Source organism: Colias philodice, chromosome 24, assembly GCF_061535455.1.
Source record: "Colias philodice isolate Cphi_HAF_F1 chromosome 24, ilColPhil1 Martin Lab GWU primary, whole genome shotgun sequence".
Classification (NCBI taxonomy): domain Eukaryota; kingdom Metazoa; phylum Arthropoda; class Insecta; order Lepidoptera; family Pieridae; genus Colias; species Colias philodice.
Window position 1 is genome coordinate 7,754,009 of NC_143109.1, and position 20,626 is coordinate 7,774,634.

Sequence of the window (20,626 nt, forward strand, 5' to 3'; positions counted from 1 at the left end):
ACTGATGCCACATGGTTAGGTGGGAAATATTGTAGTATAATTTTTTATTTGTAACATTTTTCATTGATTATCCGCTGATATTGGTTATTGCGTGATACTTACTATTTATGTTTTTTTGCTTTGACTTGTTTTTACCCGACTGCCAAAGAAGGAGGGTAATGTTTTTCGAGTGTATGTAAGTATGTATGTATGTCTTTTCCTTTGTGACCACCTGTAGCCTAAACGGCTTGATGGGTTTTGATGTATGAGGTATCGTTAGATTTGTCTTGATTACGGGAGTGTCATAGGATACATTTTATCCTAAAAGTCCCACGGGATAAAGACATAATAATATTTTTTTAGTGTGCAGTCGGGTATTTTGTTTTTTTAATAATAATTGTCTTGTTGTTATGTGTGAACATAATGATAAGATAAAAAAATGAAGTTGAATAAAATGAATTGTATTATATTGAGACCAAATGATAAACAGACGAAAATGAAATGTTTTTGGGATAAGCGTGGTCAACTCAACTCTGGCGCCAAATATACAGTATACAGTCTAATGTTAAATATCGGTTTTCTAGTTCTCAAAGAGTGTCTTTAAAAAAATATAAGTGTTGGTTAGTTTACCTATTTAAAATAGTAATTAATTTAGAGCTTGAGCTGAGTTTAAAAAAATCTAGTTTAATGTAATTAACGATTGATTTATTTGGAATAATAAAAACAAGTAGGTATTATGTGAAATTTCGTGTATGTTATACTTCTGGTAACCTAACTATACTGTGAAATATAGACTGATGTGTAGTACTTATTGATTATATTTATATTTTTAGCGACAGAATTATTGCATTATCCTAATGTATAACTATAAGTAGGTATATCACTTTTCAAGTTATTAAGTAGGTATATGTAAATAAGAAATTAATTCATTCATAACATTTATATACTTCTCGTATCACAGTGTAAAGCGCGTCACACACGGTGAAGATTTTATCTTAAGATACTGTTATATTTTATATTACAGTATCTTAACGCATCCGGTATCAGCGTTCGGACCATCATTTTTCTTTTTGTCATTGCGTACTAAGACTCCTGTAGAACCGCCATCCTGTTACAAATGACCCACAAAATTTCGCGTCATTTGTAACAGGATGGCGGTTCTACAGGGGTGGGTGGTACGCAATGACAAAAAGAAAAATGATGGTCCGAACGCTGATACCGGATGCGTTAAGATACTGTAATATAAAATATAACAGTATCTTAAGATAAAATATTATAGTATCTTCACCGTGTGTGACGCGCTTTAGTTGCCATGCTCTTCGGGAACGGCTAGACCGATTTTTATGAAATTTTATAATTATATTCTTTATGTCTGATGTAAACTATGTTTATACCACTTAGTGCTAAGGGTGTTCTGGCAAAATAACTGTTAAGGTCTTAATATCTTTAAAGTAAAAGGAGTGATAAATAAAACATCAAATTGTGTATCATTTTTATTTATTATACATAATAAATGTCAGTTGTGTTCGTTAAATGATAAAAGTAGGTACAGTCTTGGAAACATTAAAAAAAATTATATAATTTACATAAAATTGATACTTCCAATATTCGCTACTACAGTAGCCCGATTATATACACACTTATTGATTAAAAAAATAAAAAAGTGACAATTCATACGGTTATATGGACCGTATTGGATAATTATGTACATAGGAATTATATGAGCACAAAACCTTTGGGCGTTCTAGCGAGCGTGTTTTCAGCGTTTGGTTAGACATAATTTTAAATAGTTTTTAACAATCGCTTGTTACAAATAGCCAGATACGTTAAACGAAAAAAAACGCCGCGTTCAACACGCTCGTTAACGCCCCGCCCAATAGAAATAAACACCAATTGTTGACTAAGAATATTTTGTCGATTATAAATACTCTCGTCTTAAATTTATACAATTATTTTTTCACCTATCTATTCGATAACGCACATTATGTGCGATATTTATATATGTTCAACATACACACGTCCGTTACATAACAATTTCTATATATATATCAGTTAAATCTGTGTTGCTATCATAATAAATTCTGATTTTACTAAAGTGATGATATCTTTATATTTTCATGATAATGGCAGGATTATGATAATGTTCGTTTTGACTAGGTTAAGAGCATTTTTTGAATTACCGGGGTGTTGAAAAAAAAAACAAATAAAATATGTAAATATTTTACATTCAGAAAACAATATTTTGCCTATTAAATGAAACGGTAATTTGCAAAGAAATATTATAACGTGGCCTGAAATAGGAAAATACTTAAACCTGGTAACACGAATAGGAAACAAATAAACGTGTACGTGTAAGTACAAGGGTCGTCGGCACAAAATAAATATTTAGACATCTGCACGCACATATAACTATTAAAATTAACGTTCACTTTATACTATTATCATAAAATTTATCGGAAACATTAGAAGAACATTCGATTAAATGCAAAGAAACACAAATAACTACTAACACAAATTAGTCGGATCACTTCTACGCTTAAAAATTATGGACAGAATAACGTTCAAAGAAATATTAGATATCACATGCCGTCGTCGATTCGACGCCGTCGGGTCGCGGGGGATAGTCTATGGCGGGTCGAACGAAACACTACACGATCAACTATAAATAAATTATTTCAACCGTATTAAATGGCAACATTAATACTCCAACAGATTTCTAAACGGATCGAATGCGATCGTCCGTCGCGTATTTAAAAATAATGGCATCGTCTCGGTCGAGATCTCACTTAGCTATGTACAAGAGGGCGGTAAACACCGTTACATCTAGCTATACATCGTTTATACAGGGCCGGGGCCGGCAGCTGTCCGCGGACAGGGTCAGTGTGAATCAGGTGGTCGGGTCCTCCAACGGGCGGAACCGCACGAACCCGTCCTGCGCCACCAGCATGGAGCCGGCCGGCTCGGGCAGCTCGTCCTGCGGCGTCGCGTACTCGTAGCTGCGCGGAGCCGCCTGGGGGGAGCCCAGCGGGTAGCGGTCCGCCGGGTCCTCCGTGAAGCCGTACAGGTCGGTGGACTTGGGCCGCTCGGGGTAGCCGTTGTGCTTGCGGCGCGTGCTGCCGGCGGGGGCGCCGCCGGGGGCGCCGGGGTTGGGGCGCCGCGCCGAGCCGCGGGGCGCGGGCCCGTCGTAGCGCGGCGCCAGCGTGTGCGCGCCCCCGCGGTAGGGCGCCGCGTCGTAGGGCGCGAACTCGTCGGGCGCGGCGTAGCCCGGCTCGTAGGGCGCGGCGCCCTTGTGCTTGGGGCGCGGCTTGCGGCGCGGGTTGCTGTTGGTGCGCGTGGACGCGCGGTCGTACGACGCGTGCTTGAAGTTGTGCGAGCTGCGGGTGGAGCCGCCCGTGTAGTTCTGGTTCTTGATGTCGCGGACGAAGTCCCCGTTGCTGCCGTACTGGATCACGTTGTACTCGTGGTCCAGCGGGTCGTCGCCCTGCAGGGACTGCATCGCCGGGTCGCAGTTAGAATAGTGATCGTCTGACGCGGATTCTATGCCGTTGTACCCGGCCATGTTTGGATGGTGTTTGATCAAGTGATTCGTGACGCCCTGGCTAGATGTCGCGTTACTAGATTCGGTGGAACTGCTGTGACCGGCGTTCGCTATCGAGCTGTGACCAGAATAGTTCTCAGTTCCGGAATTATTGTCACAGTTGGCGGCCAGCGTGTTGAGGTGGAACCCTCGGTGGTCGGCCGGTCCGCAACATTGGTCCGGAATGTTGGTGTGATGTCCCGCGCTCTCGTATATCGGCTTGCCCGTCCGTAAAGTGTACGTGTGGAGGTTTGTATTGGTGTTACATATCGCCGGGTAGTCCGACTCGAACTGTTCGTTACTGGATCCTCCCGCGCAAGGGAATAGTCCTAAACCAGATATCTTTTGTCCGTCCGCTTTCTCGTGTTGCAGCGACGCGACTATCCCTACTTTGAGACTTATCACCCACGAAATAAGAGCTACTACGCTGATTTCTATCAAACGCAGCGAGAACTGATAGCCCCATTGCAGCCAATCGAATTTCGTCATATTGACTTGATTTATGCCGAATATTCCGAATATTTGTAGAGCCGCCATGAGTACGAACAACAGCGCGGTCGCTAAATTTATGTGTATCGCTTGATACAGGTTTTGGAACCCGTGAATGTATGTGTGACTCTTCTTCTGCAGCACCGCTTTGAGCATTTTATATACATACAGGTAGCAGAGGCCGAGAGTGAGGCACGCTATGATATAAATAATTTGACACGTTAGACCTAGTACCCTTTTTTCTACCCCCTGGGGCGTCCTATATATCGTATTACTACTCTCGAAGATATGCAACATTACGCACGACAGGAGATGGATGCCGCCCGCTATTATAATGGTCCGAGATCGGAACAGAAACGCGCAGCAAGTCGTCTTAAAGTTAATACTATTCGTCAAAAGAAACAATATCGTGCTAGAGAACGCTATGCTTAAGAATATTTCTGGCACGTGCAAGAGAATCTCACTGATGAATATCGGCAAGGAATTATTAATATTATATGGATCGTAGCACATGTAGAATATTCGCATCAAACAAACGAACACTAGTATCAAATGTAAAATGATAAAGTAGTACTGAGTGAAGAGATGAGTGAACTTATTGTAGCAGATGATTTTAAATATTGAATACACGGCTAATATAGTGAACATGACGGTAGCTAGATATATGTGCACATTCCACGCGAAGGGCCACGTGACGCCGGCCCTTTGCACGGGCCCGTTGTTTTTCGTGTCTTGTTTGAGAATCTTTTTATCTGAATTTACATTGGCTAAGTTATGATATCTCTCCGTGGACATTTCAGGGTCTTTTAACTCGAATCCTATCGTGGTAGCTGGGGTGTAATCTTTTCTACTGTCGTTTTTATCTTTAGTCGCGTATTGGAGATTTCGCCGCGTATTCGTTTCGCCGTTTTGGTCTATAATTAGCGGTCTATCTAGGTTGTTCATTTCTGGGTCTAGGACGGCGAGAACGCCCTCTGTGGAGACATCTTTGTTATCACTGATGGTGACTCCAGCATCTTTAGTCACAAAGACATCGTTTTTGGACGTTTTCTCTTGGTTATGTTGAGGTTTAGCTGTGACAGTTCGTAGGAGAACATCAGGAATGTCTTCTTTTCTGCCATTGGAGCCGGACAGGATCCTGGATATTGTGGGGATGTTGAGGGAATTGGGAACGAAGTCGGTGAAGTTCGCTTGATCCGTGCCATGCTTGTCACCGTCTAGTTCATCAGGCTGAAATTAATAAAAAACAAAAATTAATATACATGAAAAGAAGCTGCTTTTTCAAGAGTTTTAAAAAATAAATCCTATTTTCTATAACAACAAATAAGTAGAAGTTTCTAAAATTTATGAAATGAAAAATTTATCAAAGCATTTTATAAAGTTATCAAAGTTTTTCTAACAAAGCTTGTCTATAATACCTTAAAATTTAAAAACATAAGTTTAGAATAAGTTGAGAAAATATTTTAAACAATTTCCTTCAAATTCTCTGTTACAGACATTACTTTTTAACTAAACATTTAACAATTAAAGTAACTAATTTGCACCATTATATTAAAACTCATGGAAAGTGTTAGCAAAAAAGAGCGTGCCGTGCACACGAGTCATAAGTGAAACTTCTTTTGCAAGATTTAAAGATACCAAAATCGTCACCTTACTCCATGACGCGACTTTGAAATTTTACTCTCAACGCGCCTAAAGTTTCACTTCAAAAATTGAAAAAGGCCTAAATTTAATTTCTTGCCTTCACCGGATAACCTACCTTATGGCTAGGTGTATTAAGGGCCTTTTTCTTGTGCGGCTCGAGGCCGGCGGGCGGCAGCGGCGGGACGACGGGCGCGGGGGGAGGCGCCGGCACTTGCGGGGACGATATCTCCTGGAAATAGCAATTATACATTTTAACGGATTTTAAACGCGATTTATTTTCATTTGATACTTAACAGAGAGCGTGGTAATGGAAAAATCAATATTTTTGCAGTGGCCTTATCGCTTGTAAGCGATCCCTTCCACGCAAATAAGTATAATAATAATACATAAAATAAACATTATAAGTTAAAGTTTTTTATTTTCCCAATGCCCATTGATCTCACTAATATACTGCCTACTTGACGAAAGTTTAATTGTAGAAAATGCAGTGTGTACACTGTACAATGTACATACTAACTAATTAACTATACTAAGAATAAATATGTACTAAGTATATACCGGTGGTAAATAACTAATAAATAAAAATATTAATCTACCTGATGACTATTAGAAAGTGCTATCGGATATCTAATCTATACTTATAATAAATCTGTAGAGAGGCCAATTCTGTACATGAAATATATTTAAAAAAAAACTATGAAGGGGTGATAAGGGATCGCTACTGATGCCAAAAATGCAATCAGTAAAATTTTTGTCTGTCTGTCTGTCTGTCTGTCTGTCTGTCTGTATATTCGTTATAGAAACAAAAACTACACGACGGATTTTAACCAAATTTGGCACAATTATTCTTCATACTCCTGGGCAGGTTATAGTAAAAGAATCGTGTAAATCGGTGTAGAAACACCAAAGTTATACATGAAATACGCTTTATGTCATCACGCGTGAATACAGAATCATGCCATAAGGATTATTTTTGTGTATCAGTTGCCGCGTTCGACGCGCTTCGCGGCGGGAGCTATAAAAAGGCGGCGGGTCCGCACCCGTTTCGCGTTGTCACGGCATCACGTGTGAACGGCTGAACCGATTTCGATAATTCTTTTCTATTATATTGCTTGAAGTACGAGGATGGTTCTTATGTAGAGAAAACGTAAATATGTACCACGGGCGAAGCCGGGGCGGACCGCTAGTTTAAAAAATAAATTAATGGTATTGAATTGACATAGATTGCTATTGAAGAAAGATCTCTTAAGAATAAATAACTAATCTTTAACATTGTTTACATAGATTATTATCCTCTAACTAACCTGTCCAGGAGGTCGAATAGGTATCCTCTCGTGGCCGGGCCCGAGGGAGGGCGGAGGGATGGGCCGCCGGTTGAGGTAGCTGTTCCCATCTGTGTTTGTGCCTGGAATTTTACCAAATTATCATTAGAGTGTGTCATTATCAGGATATATTTATTGCCATGGAAAGAATATAGGAATAAGGAGAACTGTAAATGAAAATCTATATATGTATATAAAACTCAAAGGTGACTGATATAGTGATCTATCAACGCACAGCCCAAACCACTGGACATATCGGGCTGAAATTTGGCATGCAGGTAGATGTTAGGACGTAGGCATCCGCTAAGAATGGATTTCCCGAAATTCTTGCGGGAACGGGGAAAAACGGGGATGCACGTACAAGTCGTGGGCGGAAGCTAGTTTATGATAAAAAGTTAAATCATTGGATTTTCGCAAGTATTTTCGAGTTTTTTTTTTTGAAGATAATGCTCGAGATTGACAATATTGCCATTATTTCAATACATTTGAAAATTATTGTATTCACAATAACCCATAAATATTCATGGAAATGCATCTGTATTGTTTAATTAATTTAATTATTACGGAAGCTGATAAGCATACCCAACGTCCATACAACAGTGGGAGGACAAGAGCATAAAGCAAAATAATAAAATCAACACCAATTAGTCCTATAAAAAGTTTCAAGACCACTCGCGAGTCGAAATTTGCGAACAAAAAAACACTAGCACTCATAACTTGAACAAACATTCAGTAAATTAAACTTTAACATTCCAATTATTTCCAGTGACCCTCGTTATATTCGAAAAACAAACCAGTAGACGTAAAACAATATAATTTATTGTTAAAATACTAGAAAATGTTGAAAGTGGAAAGCAATTTAATCTCTCCGCGGTAAAAAGTAATGTGAATTGAAACATTTTTATTACAGAAATAGAAACAATCAGATGGAAGTCGTTGTGAATCGTGATTGTATTTAAGTCAGATGTTTGCTTTTTGCACGCCTCATAAGCGAAGCGTTGAGGTGGGTAATACCACACCCCGGACACTCCATACAAAATGATCGTTTTGACAGTCACACTGTAGAGACTGCAAATGTGTGTGTTAACGCTTTATGGTTGGCACATTTGTGACTAGCGTAAAAAAAAATTCGCGTTTTTCTGATGAAATATATCCGTAAACAGCACAATATCTATCCATTTTCTACGAAAAACGATTAAAATCACAAATCCAAAATAATAAAATTACTTTAAGTCAATTTGATTAATGTTGTCAATCTTCGTTGCGTATCGTCCTTGCAGAAAAATATGGCCCATTTTATGTCTGATCGCGCGGGGGTGAGGTAAGTTTAATTTTGGCGGGAGGCGGAGAGTGTCCGTTCTGTAGCGTTTAGCTACTATTATGTATTCTGTGGTACTACTGTCACTTCGCGCAAAACATCTGATTTTTCAAACTTAAAATGTCTTTATGTATCATACATTGCACTTGTAAGATAATAGGTACACACACACACATATTAAGAAAAAACACTATTTTTAACGTTCATGATATTTTTGATGTCATTTTTGTTATTTAAACTAGTTAAAAAACAGTTTAAAAAAGTTCTGTCCTGGACGTCCGTGTGTCTGTATGTGCGGATCCTTTTTCTTGTTAACACGATAGCGACCGAAATACTTTACTAATCGAGTCTTTTTTTTTCTCTTACGCTTGAGTATGCTCAGGAATAGAACCCTTTCATTTTTCAGGGTCTGATTCGATGTGGTTTAATTGTTATTAAATAAACAAAAATAATAATTAATAAATATTTATTAAAAAAAAAATTATGAGGCGTGCACTTTTGGATTTTCCAAATTATTTTTACTTTAGTGTCAGCTAATTATCTTCTATAAATGCTATTCGTATTACTTAGTTGTTTAATCTACACATTATGTAAAGCTTACATTATTTTTGTATTGGCTAGCTTTATAATCATTACAGTAAGTTTTAGTTGTCAAGTTAACTGTAAAGAATTAACTCTGTGCGTCAGCGAATTGTGTAAAATTACTGAGTGTGTCAGCAAATTGTGTAAAATTAACTCTATGCGTCAAAAAATTGTTGAAATTGTATCAAAATAACTTTGTGTGTCAGCAAACTGTGAAAACATATTCTTGTGTCTTTAAATTGTGTATATTAACACTCTGTGTGTCATCGAACAAAACTCCACTAGCAATTAATAACGCTTACTTCTAAGTGTCTTGTCTGCGATTAATAAAAGTAACCTCTACGTATCAGTTTGTCAGCGACTGATATAATGCTTATCTCTAAGTGTCTACTTGTCAGCAAACAACGCTTACCACTAAGTGCCCACTTGTCAGCAAACAACGCTCACCTCTAAGTGTCTACTTGTCAGCAAACAACGCTTACCTCTATGTGGCAGTTTGTCAGCAAACAACGCTTACCTCTAAGTGTCGGCTTGTCAGCAAACGGGTTGCGGTACTCGGGCGGCAGGGGCGGCGTGAAGAAGGCGCGGCCGGGCGGCGCGTACGACGGCACCGCGCCCACGCCGGCGAGCAGCGCAGCGCCGTGGTGTGCTGGCGGTCTGTAACAAGATAATTATATTATAGATAAATATAAATAAAACTTATTATTAGCAAGTAACATTACATCTCAAAATATAGCCTAGTTCAAATGTAGAATCTATATAATTTCTATATCGGGATGTTCTTAAATGCAATGCGGATTATGTATCATAGCCTAGTTATTTCGTAGAATCGACTTAATTTTTATATCGTGAGGTACTTATTGAATGTTAAATCTGTAAGCTAAATTAAGGTTTGTGTAAATCAGTATGTATTAAATAAATAGGTGTAGGACAAATCAGTTTTTTCAAAAAATATTGTTAATCCATTCTAGTTAACGTGCTAAAAGACTTCAAATATTCCAAATAAAGGCTGTTAAAACCGTTTCTATTCACAGCGAGCGTAACCACAAAGAGTTTTCGCACAATGCAACGCGTACAGAATAAACGTAGCCCAGTCTACAATACCTAGAAATAGAGTCAAACGTATCTGTTTATTCAAATACTGCGCCCAAATCTCAGCCAGTTTTCCAAAAGCACGTACTGAATTCTGAATAGCGTCGAATGAGACAGGAACGCTTTCCACCGTTTTAACTTTTCAATTCACTTGCATGTTATGTTAGAATATTTCTATAGTTGGGAATGGATAGATGCCTTATAAGTAGTGGACAGTTGGAAGTTTGGATTCAATTCCAAGTAATGGACATTCGACCACTTTATAGACTGGGTTGCAGTATTTTTCTATAGAATGCTAAAAGAGATAGATATCAAATGTGTTTGGAGAAGACACGTAAGGCAAATATAATTACCTAGATATCGACTACAAGATAAGATATATTTTAACGACAAGGAGTTGTAACTTTTCTCTTACTAAATTAATTAATTAATTAATTACTTACCTATGTTAATATATTGTTTCATTTTTTCTAATAAATCGCAAGTATTAAAACGAAGAATATAAAACGAATTAGTCGAGACATTTTTGGCTGTCTAGCAATAAATAAAAATAGTAAGATTATATTGAGATTTATATGTCGTATTTGATATTAAACTGTATGCTATTTTTAAAAAATTATATGTGAGCCTTATTTGAATTTATTTTTAGATATGGTTACGAGTTCTTATTTATTCGAAGATCTCAAAATACAGATATCACTATAATTATTGTCATAACGTCAAAGTTTTTCAATTAAGGGCACAGATAATCTAGAATATTTCCATAAAATATTATTTCGCTGAAAATATTTGACGATAAAGTTTTAGTCTTGTAAAAAATATTCCCTGTATAAAATAAGATCCCAAATAACATCTAATTATCTAGAAATAAAACCTGTTAAAACTTCACCTTAATTAGATAAGAAAGCCTTGAAGAAGTGAAAGCGCGATGATAAAATTATGGAATGAATAAATTAATGTATTCAGAATTAATTTAATATACGAAAAGGTTGAATTTTTGTACAAAGAACCTTTATTTCATTAGTTATTCAATATAATGTGTTTTAGACGAATTTGTATGTTTGTATGTGCAGTTTTTTGTACTAGAAAATGTATATTATGCTATACCTATTTAGGTTCAATAGTGTTTCATTTAGTTGCTTCCTAAAATTCAAATTCATATAGAATCACTTATAATTCAGAGCAATATAGTATACCGAAAATAAATTATCTACATACCCAGGTACATATTTATTGTTAAAAAGTTCGACTTTGTAAGCGGAAAAATTTATGAAATGCAAATATAAAAGGTTACATAAACAATTTTCTAACTTCACCGAACACATATTTCATTCATTTCAAAACATCAAATTCAGCGAAAACTGCTAAATCGAAACAGGAATATTCTTAAAGCCGATGTAAATATCGTCCATTTTATATTAACCTTTCCCATGATACCATTTACAGATAAACCGATGTCCATGTATGATGGTTTTTTCTTTATAATGGTGTGGCTATACAGGGCTAACGAATTGTTCGTAGAACGCGTTCGCGAACGAACAACTGTAAGTATTAATTAACTGTCAAATCAATATTGGAAAGTTCCGTAGCAGTAATAAAATTGTAGGAGGAGCTAATGTTACGGTGACTTTATTAGTAGTTTTTAATTAATGTAGTAGTTTCAATAGTACTGAGATATTTCTTTTTACTTAGTATAAATCTATTTACTATCACAAAATTAAAAAAAAAATTAAAGTACCGCTCAATCATAACATCATCTAGCCAAAGTATTTTCCTATTACAAAATTCTTTGCTATCTCCCTGTGTGGACGTCGCACAACCGAGAAAAAAATTGGCACACTGCCAAGCCACTACGTTTATTTTACAAACGCTAACCGCATTTTAATGAAAACGCGGAAAAAATTTAATCTGTCCGACACAAGCTTTGTCCGTCGGGACAAACGTAATAATTCGCGTATTAACACTCTTCATGTTGTTTTGGACGTTTCCACACGTTTCTGATTATATGGCTTTGTGTTAATGCGGCACTTTTGTCACGCGTAATAATATAATTTTAATGTAAAATGTTTTTAACGATTGGCTTATGTTATTGAATATTGATGATTAATGGACTCTCTTCACAAAGGGCAGCGTTGGGAGAGTAGACTAATAGTAGAGAGAGAGTAGATTGGCCGTAATTGTGGATGTTTATTAATAATCGCCGTAATGGCGGCAAACATCGACGATCATTTGTTGGGCCAACGCTACCCATTGTGAAGAAGGCCCATTAAACCTTCGAAAGCAAAAGTATCCTGTATGTAGTGCCTAAACAATTGAATATAAAATTATTTACGCAATTGTTTACCCACACTCGACCGCCAATTTAAACGTAATACCAATTTTTTACGCGAAACGACCGCTCTCAATACAGCGAAATTATTATTCCATAGCAATGCTCCATAAATATTAACAAAACACCGAAATTTGAACAAAGGGAAGGGTGTACAGATGAAAATTATAGATTTCATGGTCCCGTGCGCTGTGTGTGAGCCAACAAATAATATGGTTCCGTAGTTATTGTTCTACATTCTATATTTATTTAAAAAGAAATAATATAGTTGAGAGTAATATTTCGCGGTCGCGTCATGCCAATACCGTCACGCCATGGAGTAATGCGACGATTTTGGGATCTTTGAATCTTATAAATTTATAAAGAATAGAAAAAATTCGATCACGAGCCGGGACTCGAACCACTCAGCCACTCGTGCCCCGACAGAGCGATCGAATTTATTCTATTCTTTCAGTTTTATGTGTCTAATGGGACACACATCTTTGAATCTTGCCAAAGAAGTTTCACTTCTGACACATGTGCTCGGAACACACGCTTTTTTAATATTTTTTGGTTTATTATCTGTGTTTATAAATTGTGTACAATAGCCTTAACTGTATCTGTACCTAACTCCTAAGTATTAGCTAATGAGCGACTTAAAAACTTGATTTATTACCTTGTTTAAATTCACTCCGCTCGCTGTAAATTGTTAGAAGCTTCGGGTTAAGTAATTTAACGAATAAATCAGGTTTTAAATCTTCAGAGTTAATTCATTCTTCAAAATAATAGGGTAATTTTATAAAAGTTAGTCGTATAAAACTACCCTCACTAACATAAGATATTATAGTACCTATAATATACTTCCCCATTCCTTGTGTTAAGTCAAATTTCATTATTAATTAATACCAATAAATTTATAATTACATTTCTCGTCTTTGTATACTAGTGGAGGAAGTATTTATTCAACTCTTGTTAATAATATATGGGATATGAATATTCATATGTAAAGACATTTTAATTAAAATGTTTTATTTATTTATACTAATTCTCTATTACATGCATTTAAATAAAGAGTTATCAGAATGATGATTAAAAAGAAAAATGTATAGCGTAGATAAAAGAACCTCTTATATTTTATAAACCTAAGCGAAAAAAAAATTATAAAAATTACCAAGCCTTAAGAGACTATCCTTTCAAGGAAATAGCAATAAAGTTTAAATCGTAGAAATTAAAATCTCGAAACGGGAAAAAAATAAAAATACAATTGTCAAGTGCTTAAATGCTTTCAAGAAGGGGTCGGGGGTTCGATTCCAGCCACAATGGAAACAATGCCGGGTGAGATTAATAGTGGTGCCGAGAATTGCAGCGGTGCAAGTATCCAGGCTTTTGTAAAATATCCGGTTTTGGTGTGGTGCAAGGTATGAGCGAAAAATCGGTCATTATTATAGAGATAACATTTATTTTTCAACAACAATTATTTGTTGTCTATTTCTATTTTCAGGATGATGTAGCAAGTTAATGTTGTGCTTATATCGTAACATTTAAAAGATACCGGGTTCGATGCTCGGTATAGTAGGTAAGTGGTAGTAATTTAATTATATATCAATTTAAATAATGGTTTCCTAATACGCTTCCATTTCGGTTTATTTTATTTAATGGTTTGATGGAACCGATTATGATACACCGATTAATTTAACTATGAAAACCCGACATTTTACGTAGACGATGTACAATACCAGATACTATACAGGGTGTCCCACTTTCGGTATACTAAGCGCAAAGGGACTTGTAGTTTTGCATACGCTGAGTACGTAAAAAATAATTATAAAATTCCAGACGCATTTTTTTTTTTAAATAGAGGAATTCTTAAAATTCCATGTGTACACCCCCAACAAGCAAACCGCCCAACTTTGCCACCCGCATGTGAGCTATCGTTTAAGATTATGTTTTCATAGACAAAATACTCACATTAGCGAAGCGGTATATGCCGGCTGCGCGAAGCTAGAGACAAATACATGGATTTTAAGGAAAAATTTAGCAAAAAATTTTCGCGTAATTTTGTTATTTAAGTATTTTTTATGTGATCAGTGTATGCAAAACTACAAATCCCTTCGCGCTTAGTATACCGAAAGTGGGACACCCTGTATATAATAGATTATATTATAATAAGATTACTTCTAATGCCTTTATTAATGCCTGACTTACCATATTACTGCTACCAACTTTCCATGAACACCTACTTGTTCGATAAAAATCGCTTAAGCTTATAACTTAAGCATTAACTTGAAGTTTATACATTTTGACGACGCGGATTAATATCAATCAGCTTGAGCTGGGATTTATAAAATCGACTCTAATCCCACTTTCCGAGATTACTTTGACAGATATGTGGATTTTCAATGTAAAGTGCTTTCATTATTATATGACTCTTGTGTTTTATAATTCATGTTTAATGAATTTTCTAGTATTATTTATAATGAATGTGTGGGTATTTGTTTATATATATTTACTAATTAATGTGTTTAAATTGTACGTATAGGTGCAAAATATACACTTATTTAAGAAATTATCTGACTCAGTTATTTAAGAACAATAGGTTCTATCTTCGACGTTTTTGCGTAATTGAGTATGTCAGCTATTAGGTATGTGTTATAAGAACTACAAAATAAAACTACATAATTATATCCTTAAAATATTACCAGCCCTTTTGTTTAATTTTAATTAACTCTCTTTTGTAATAAATTATAATAAAATTTTCGTCTCCTCCAATAAATAATTTAATTTCATTAAAGTATTACGGTTCTTATTAAATAAAGAGTCATTTTTAATTACAACCGGTACGATAGGTATAGTCTAAAATATTTCTATCCTGTTCTTGTTACATGAACCATTCTTTCAATTACATACATATTAAGTGATTTATTAAAAAATAGGCAACGTTTGCCTTCCACTATTTAAATTCTAAATTTCGTCTAAATCGATATAGTAAAGAGTAAGTCTTTCATATTTATAATATTAGCATGCATAGCTATAAGCTTATACAGTAGATTTTTGTCACAATTCAAGTTGAAACGCTTATAAAATACAAAATAAATATAAGAAGCAGGTGACGTAAGGTGCATTACAAAGGAATTTAGCAAATCCACCCTCGGGGGCGAACGACGGGGGTAAAAAGATTGGGGATGACGTCACATTTTCATGGAGATTTTTGCAAGCTGAGATATGCATATATTTTTGTATTTTCTATTTTATTGTAGTTATAAATTGCTTTGCGACTTATATTTTATACATTATTTAAGTCATGAGTGTCCATTTATTAGTGAAAGTAAGTATATTTATCGCAGCTTTCTATCCCTTAATAAAAAGTAAATACATTATCGAGTTAATTTTCATAAATAAAATAACAACAAAGAAAGCTTTTAAATGTGTTGAATAGATTCAATATCAAACGCGTAAAATAAAGCAAAAATTACGAAACACGAAACATTTTTCACACCATAAATAATTTTATAAAAGAAATATTAAATGTCTAGACTTGATTTATTTATGGCCTAGCGCCAGGACATAGCTGCAGAAGTTTTGAGCTGCTTTAAGACTGGCTGATATTAAAATATTTAATAATTTAGTAAATAAAATAAGAGCTTACCTATTTCAGTATAGAATTTTATTGTAAGATAATTTTTCAGTTAGGTATTAACTATTAAACATTGACGATAACTTAGGTACGCATCTTTCTCAAGAATCGTTAATTAACCGACTTCAAAAAAAAGGAGGAGGTTATCAATTCGGCCGGTATGTTTTTTTTTTTTTTTATGTATGTACACCGATTACTCCGTGGTTTCTGAACCGATTTACGTGATTTTTTTTTGTTCGATGCGGGATGGTGTCGAATTGGTCCCATAAAAATTTTATTCGGATAGGCCCAGTAGTTTTTATTTTATGAGCATTTTTGTCTGTATTTGTAAATGTTGCAAGTGCAAGTTTGAAGTCGGTTGTTTTTAACGCAGTTATTTTACGGTTTATAATACGTACAAAACTAGCCAATTAAAACTTCTACCGATATAACTTCTATCATAGAACTACGACATTAATCCGACTTCCTAAAATTACCAAAACCTTTTAAAAACTACCTCACGTGAAAACAAAACAAAACACCGTTCACATAATCAAACATGAACGAAATCTTTAAAATCAAATGAACTACACAACAATGTCTTTAATTACGAAACGACTCCACGACGTCACGTCACGGTGTTCACGACGTGACGATACGATTTGCATAATCGGAACGGTAATCGCCGTCCTAATCTGTAAAATTACGCAACGCGGATCTTCGTCAGTGTCATCAGATTAGTTATGCCATGGATCTGCTATCTGTGTTATATTGCATATGGTACTTGATCGGTAGCCGAGTAAAAACCATGTGGACATGAAGTTTACAATTTATTTCATACAGTTCTAATCAGCTGTTCATGTAAAATTATTGTATGTATATAGTAGAAATTTTACTTTAGGACATTCACCACTTTTGCTAGTAACTGGCGACACCTAAAACATCAAACCTATGTACATAAAAGTAGCTTTTACAACAAAATTTACTAAGCGATTACTACAATGTCCTTAACGTCTAATACAATAAATAACGTCATGAAATTCCAAAATAATAGGCTATAAAACTAGTTTATCATCGAGTTTACGAGAAACTTTTATAAGTTAATTTAACGAAATATTCTTTGTATCAGTTTTTTGCACAAGATTATAGCATGTTAGGAAAGTTATAAATAACGTTACAAAGAGCCCACAAGGAAAAAGAGAAACACAAACAAAAACGCCAGTGCGGATTCTAAAAAAACAAAATTATCATTAAATTCAAATGTAACTTGCCGGTCCCAACCCCTCGGGGAGGATTGCTTCCGTTAAATTATTCATCGGTAAAAAACGATTTTTTCCAACACCCATCTGTCTAAACCATCCCTAAGTATATATTCTAAATTAAGAGAAAGTGCTGTATTTATAACCTCAATTTAATAACGTGTGAGGATGGTTTTCAATATCATAATATTATGTGACTCTCAGTTCCTTTGCTTCAATAACAGCCATTCTTTGTTTGGTTTGGATTTGGGCAATGTAATGAATATTCATTAATTTTAAATTAATCGTTTCATTCTGGCCCTCATAAAATAACAAATAATATGTACATTTTATTTGCTGCTTGATGAATGATACATGAAAGATTGTATATTTGGATATAGTAATCTAAATAACTAGTGCACCTACCTATTAAAAAAAAAATCGTTCAATATGTATAAAAATATTATATGTGAGTAACTATCTGTTATTTTACAATTCAATACCTAATGGCTCTATGTGAAAAGCCGCCAGACAAAAATCATAAAAATTCATCTTACATAGTTTTTACAAAACATGTTACACTTACAAAGTCCAGTTTAACCGTGCGATTGTTGCTAGATTAGGACAAGAGTTAACTAGGATCGTGAAGTCACGAGATAATTGAAAGCTCAAATTACAATCTAACTGCATTAACATTCAGTGGTCGATTGATTTGTCGTGAATACTTAGATTATTTTAGCATAGCCTAAAGTTATGTAAATCCTAGAGAACAAGTCCTAAAATATGATGTACTGTACTAATCTGTTTATTGTACTTATAAATATTTTTAACTTGCTGTGGTAGGTACATAAAATTCTCATTTAAATTACATATAAATGATGAATGACAACATATTAAAAAAATGTAGAGCCAAATATGATGAAATAAATTTAATGAAAGAAAATTTAGATACTAGGTAAAGGTTAAATTGAAGTGTGTAATTAAAAATGTCACGAACAATTACATCGCTAAGCAACATGTACAGCTAGATATCTAGTTGGTTTCTAGAAAAATATATTCTTTTGCGGATGGAATGAGGGTAATCTAAGAATAATATCTTTTCCGTGAAATGTAGTTTATGAGTAATTTTGTGCTTTATTTAACATGAACTTTTCCTAGAATAAAGATACAAAACATTTTAATAATACAGTACAATAATAGTACAATACTATTTTTTTTTTATTTTCAGCTAATACCTAAATCTGACAATTTCGCAATAAAACATATAAATGTAGAGAATTAGCAATAAAAATAACGAAAGCGCAATGCATTATACCTAATTAGGTTTCCAATACCGATATAAATACCGATATAAATACCGATACATATTGGTATATACCGGTATATAGCATCGGAATGTCATGTTCACATGTGGCCTACATAATCTAGGTACCCTGCCAAATGTCCTTGCGTATTATAGCGAAATGAGAAATGTGACAATGCAGATGTTTTTGTGGATTTCTGTCCCTTATGGGGTTTGGGACGATAATGTATCTACTACTATTTTACTATACCTAAGAGTTTTTAGTATTGTTAGTAAAGAAAAAAAATCATAGATGTTTAGAAAAGAGTAATTTGTATCGAATAAGTATCTTATATCAATGCCATAACATAAAACCTTTTTCTACCTTTTTTATTACAGCCCGAAGTATTTATGCTAAATTTAATCCAAATCAGCTCAGCAGTATTTGCGTAAATGAGAAATAAACATCTTGTTAACTAGGTAGCTTTGCGCTGTACACACTTGAATTTTCGTAAGTAGGTTTTCATAATGCTCTGCTTTCACTTGACTTCTTTGATAAACAAGTAGAGAAACAGAATACAGTTATTCAGATTATTTCCACGTGCAATAGGTACTTAGTATTTATTTTTAGTCTTGTAAGGGCAGATTTTTCAATCCTTGGTTAAAACTTATACGTCGAATAAAGTATAAAACTACCATTTTAAAAACGTATTCTAATTGCCCGTATTTGACAGTTTACGTGACATTTTAATATTATCGTGTAATATTGGACGGATAAGTTTTAACCAAGCATTAAAAATCGGTCCTTAATATGTCTAAATAACTCTTCATAAAATATTTTCAGTAAAATTAAGATCTATAAAGAAATAAGGAAAAAAAATTGAGATAATAAAAAACGAAAGATATAAATTATTGCAGGAAATGACTACTCAAACTACACTTTCATTAATAAACATCACAAAAATACTTCGCGAATTCAAAACTGTGCCATCTCTTGTAACTATAGGGTTGCCGCTAGGGGAAAACTTAAACTACGGCGATAAAATAACATATATTTCAATGTAATATCATCGTATACCTATTTGTTCATTTTGAACGATAGGGGAGACCGGGGATGGTTGGCTATAGGGGCAGGTAGACTAAACAACAATAACTCGCCACCATCACGTGTTTTTCATCAACCAATCACGAGCGACGATGCATGCCTACGACCCGCTAACTTGTGTGAAGTGAGCCGCCGCAGTCGCGTGGCGTTCATGAGTAGCATCACATGTTGTATTTTTGGTCTCGGTAAGTAACTTTTTTCGTTCGTACTTTTTTTGTTATTGTGTCTTTGGATCTGTTAGAAACAATGCTGTTGTTATGCCAAATGTAAATATGATAATTTTATTCTATATTACACAGTATTGCTTCCATGTTAGTGCCAGAGTTTGCATATGATACGCAGTTGAAATTCAAAATGGCGTCAGGGATTGGTTGACTAATTTTGTTCGGGGTAGGTAGACTAATTGGTCAACCAACCCCTTTATAATAAGTATAACATTTTATCATTTATTTAAAGAATTGTGGGGGTTAATGTGTATCATCAATGTAAACACTATTATAGTCTTCTCTCACATACTAAATTACAGTTGTATTTTTACAGAAAATGAGGACGTACAAAAGAAAATCTGAAAGGGATGATGTACCAAAAGATATCATAGAAAGAGCTTGCCACGCAGTAATCTTCGATAATAATAGCATCAACGCCACATCAAAGAAATACTCAATTCCATACAAAACGTTGCATCGTTATGTGACTAAACTTAAAAGCTAGAACGTTATCCGAACCTCGGGAAAGCTGATTTGAGCCTGATTGTTCTATTTTCATAAATAAGTTAATTTAGAAAAGAAGTTTTCTGTTTTATTGTTAGTTTATAATATTAGATACTCACAAGTTTATGTATGTTGAATATTTTTATAAAAGCAATTTTATCTGTGATTAGCGATTTATTAGAATAATTCAAGTTACAATTATGGTTGAAACAGAAAGTACAAAAATTAATCCCTCAAGAATGGTTAATTTTAGTTTTTTTAATAGTTTAAAAAGTTACCTTTAGTAAAGTTTTTAATCGAGAATGGATCTCAAATTTAAGTTTGTTTATAATTAAATAAAAAGTTTCTATCATTTAGTACATTTTAA

General features: G+C 34.7%; 1 protein-coding gene across 2 annotated transcripts in view; it reads right to left on the bottom strand.

The window, feature by feature from the left end:
* Positions 1 to 1,459: 1,459 nt before the first annotated feature.
* LOC149477806 (uncharacterized) overlaps positions 1,460 to 20,626 on the bottom strand; it is a 366,366-nt gene continuing 347,199 nt past the window's right edge. For both annotated transcript variants that reach the window (XM_089710075.1, XM_089710076.1), the window contains 4 exons: positions 9,429 to 9,568; positions 6,994 to 7,094; positions 5,805 to 5,918; positions 1,460 to 5,275 (listed from right to left, as the gene is read on the bottom strand). In XM_089710075.1, the coding sequence (XP_089566201.1) occupies positions 2,867 to 5,275; positions 5,805 to 5,918; positions 6,994 to 7,094; positions 9,429 to 9,568 (2,764 nt within the window). In that variant the 3' untranslated portion in view covers positions 1,460 to 2,866. The remainder of the gene's footprint in view (positions 5,276 to 5,804; positions 5,919 to 6,993; positions 7,095 to 9,428; positions 9,569 to 20,626) is intronic.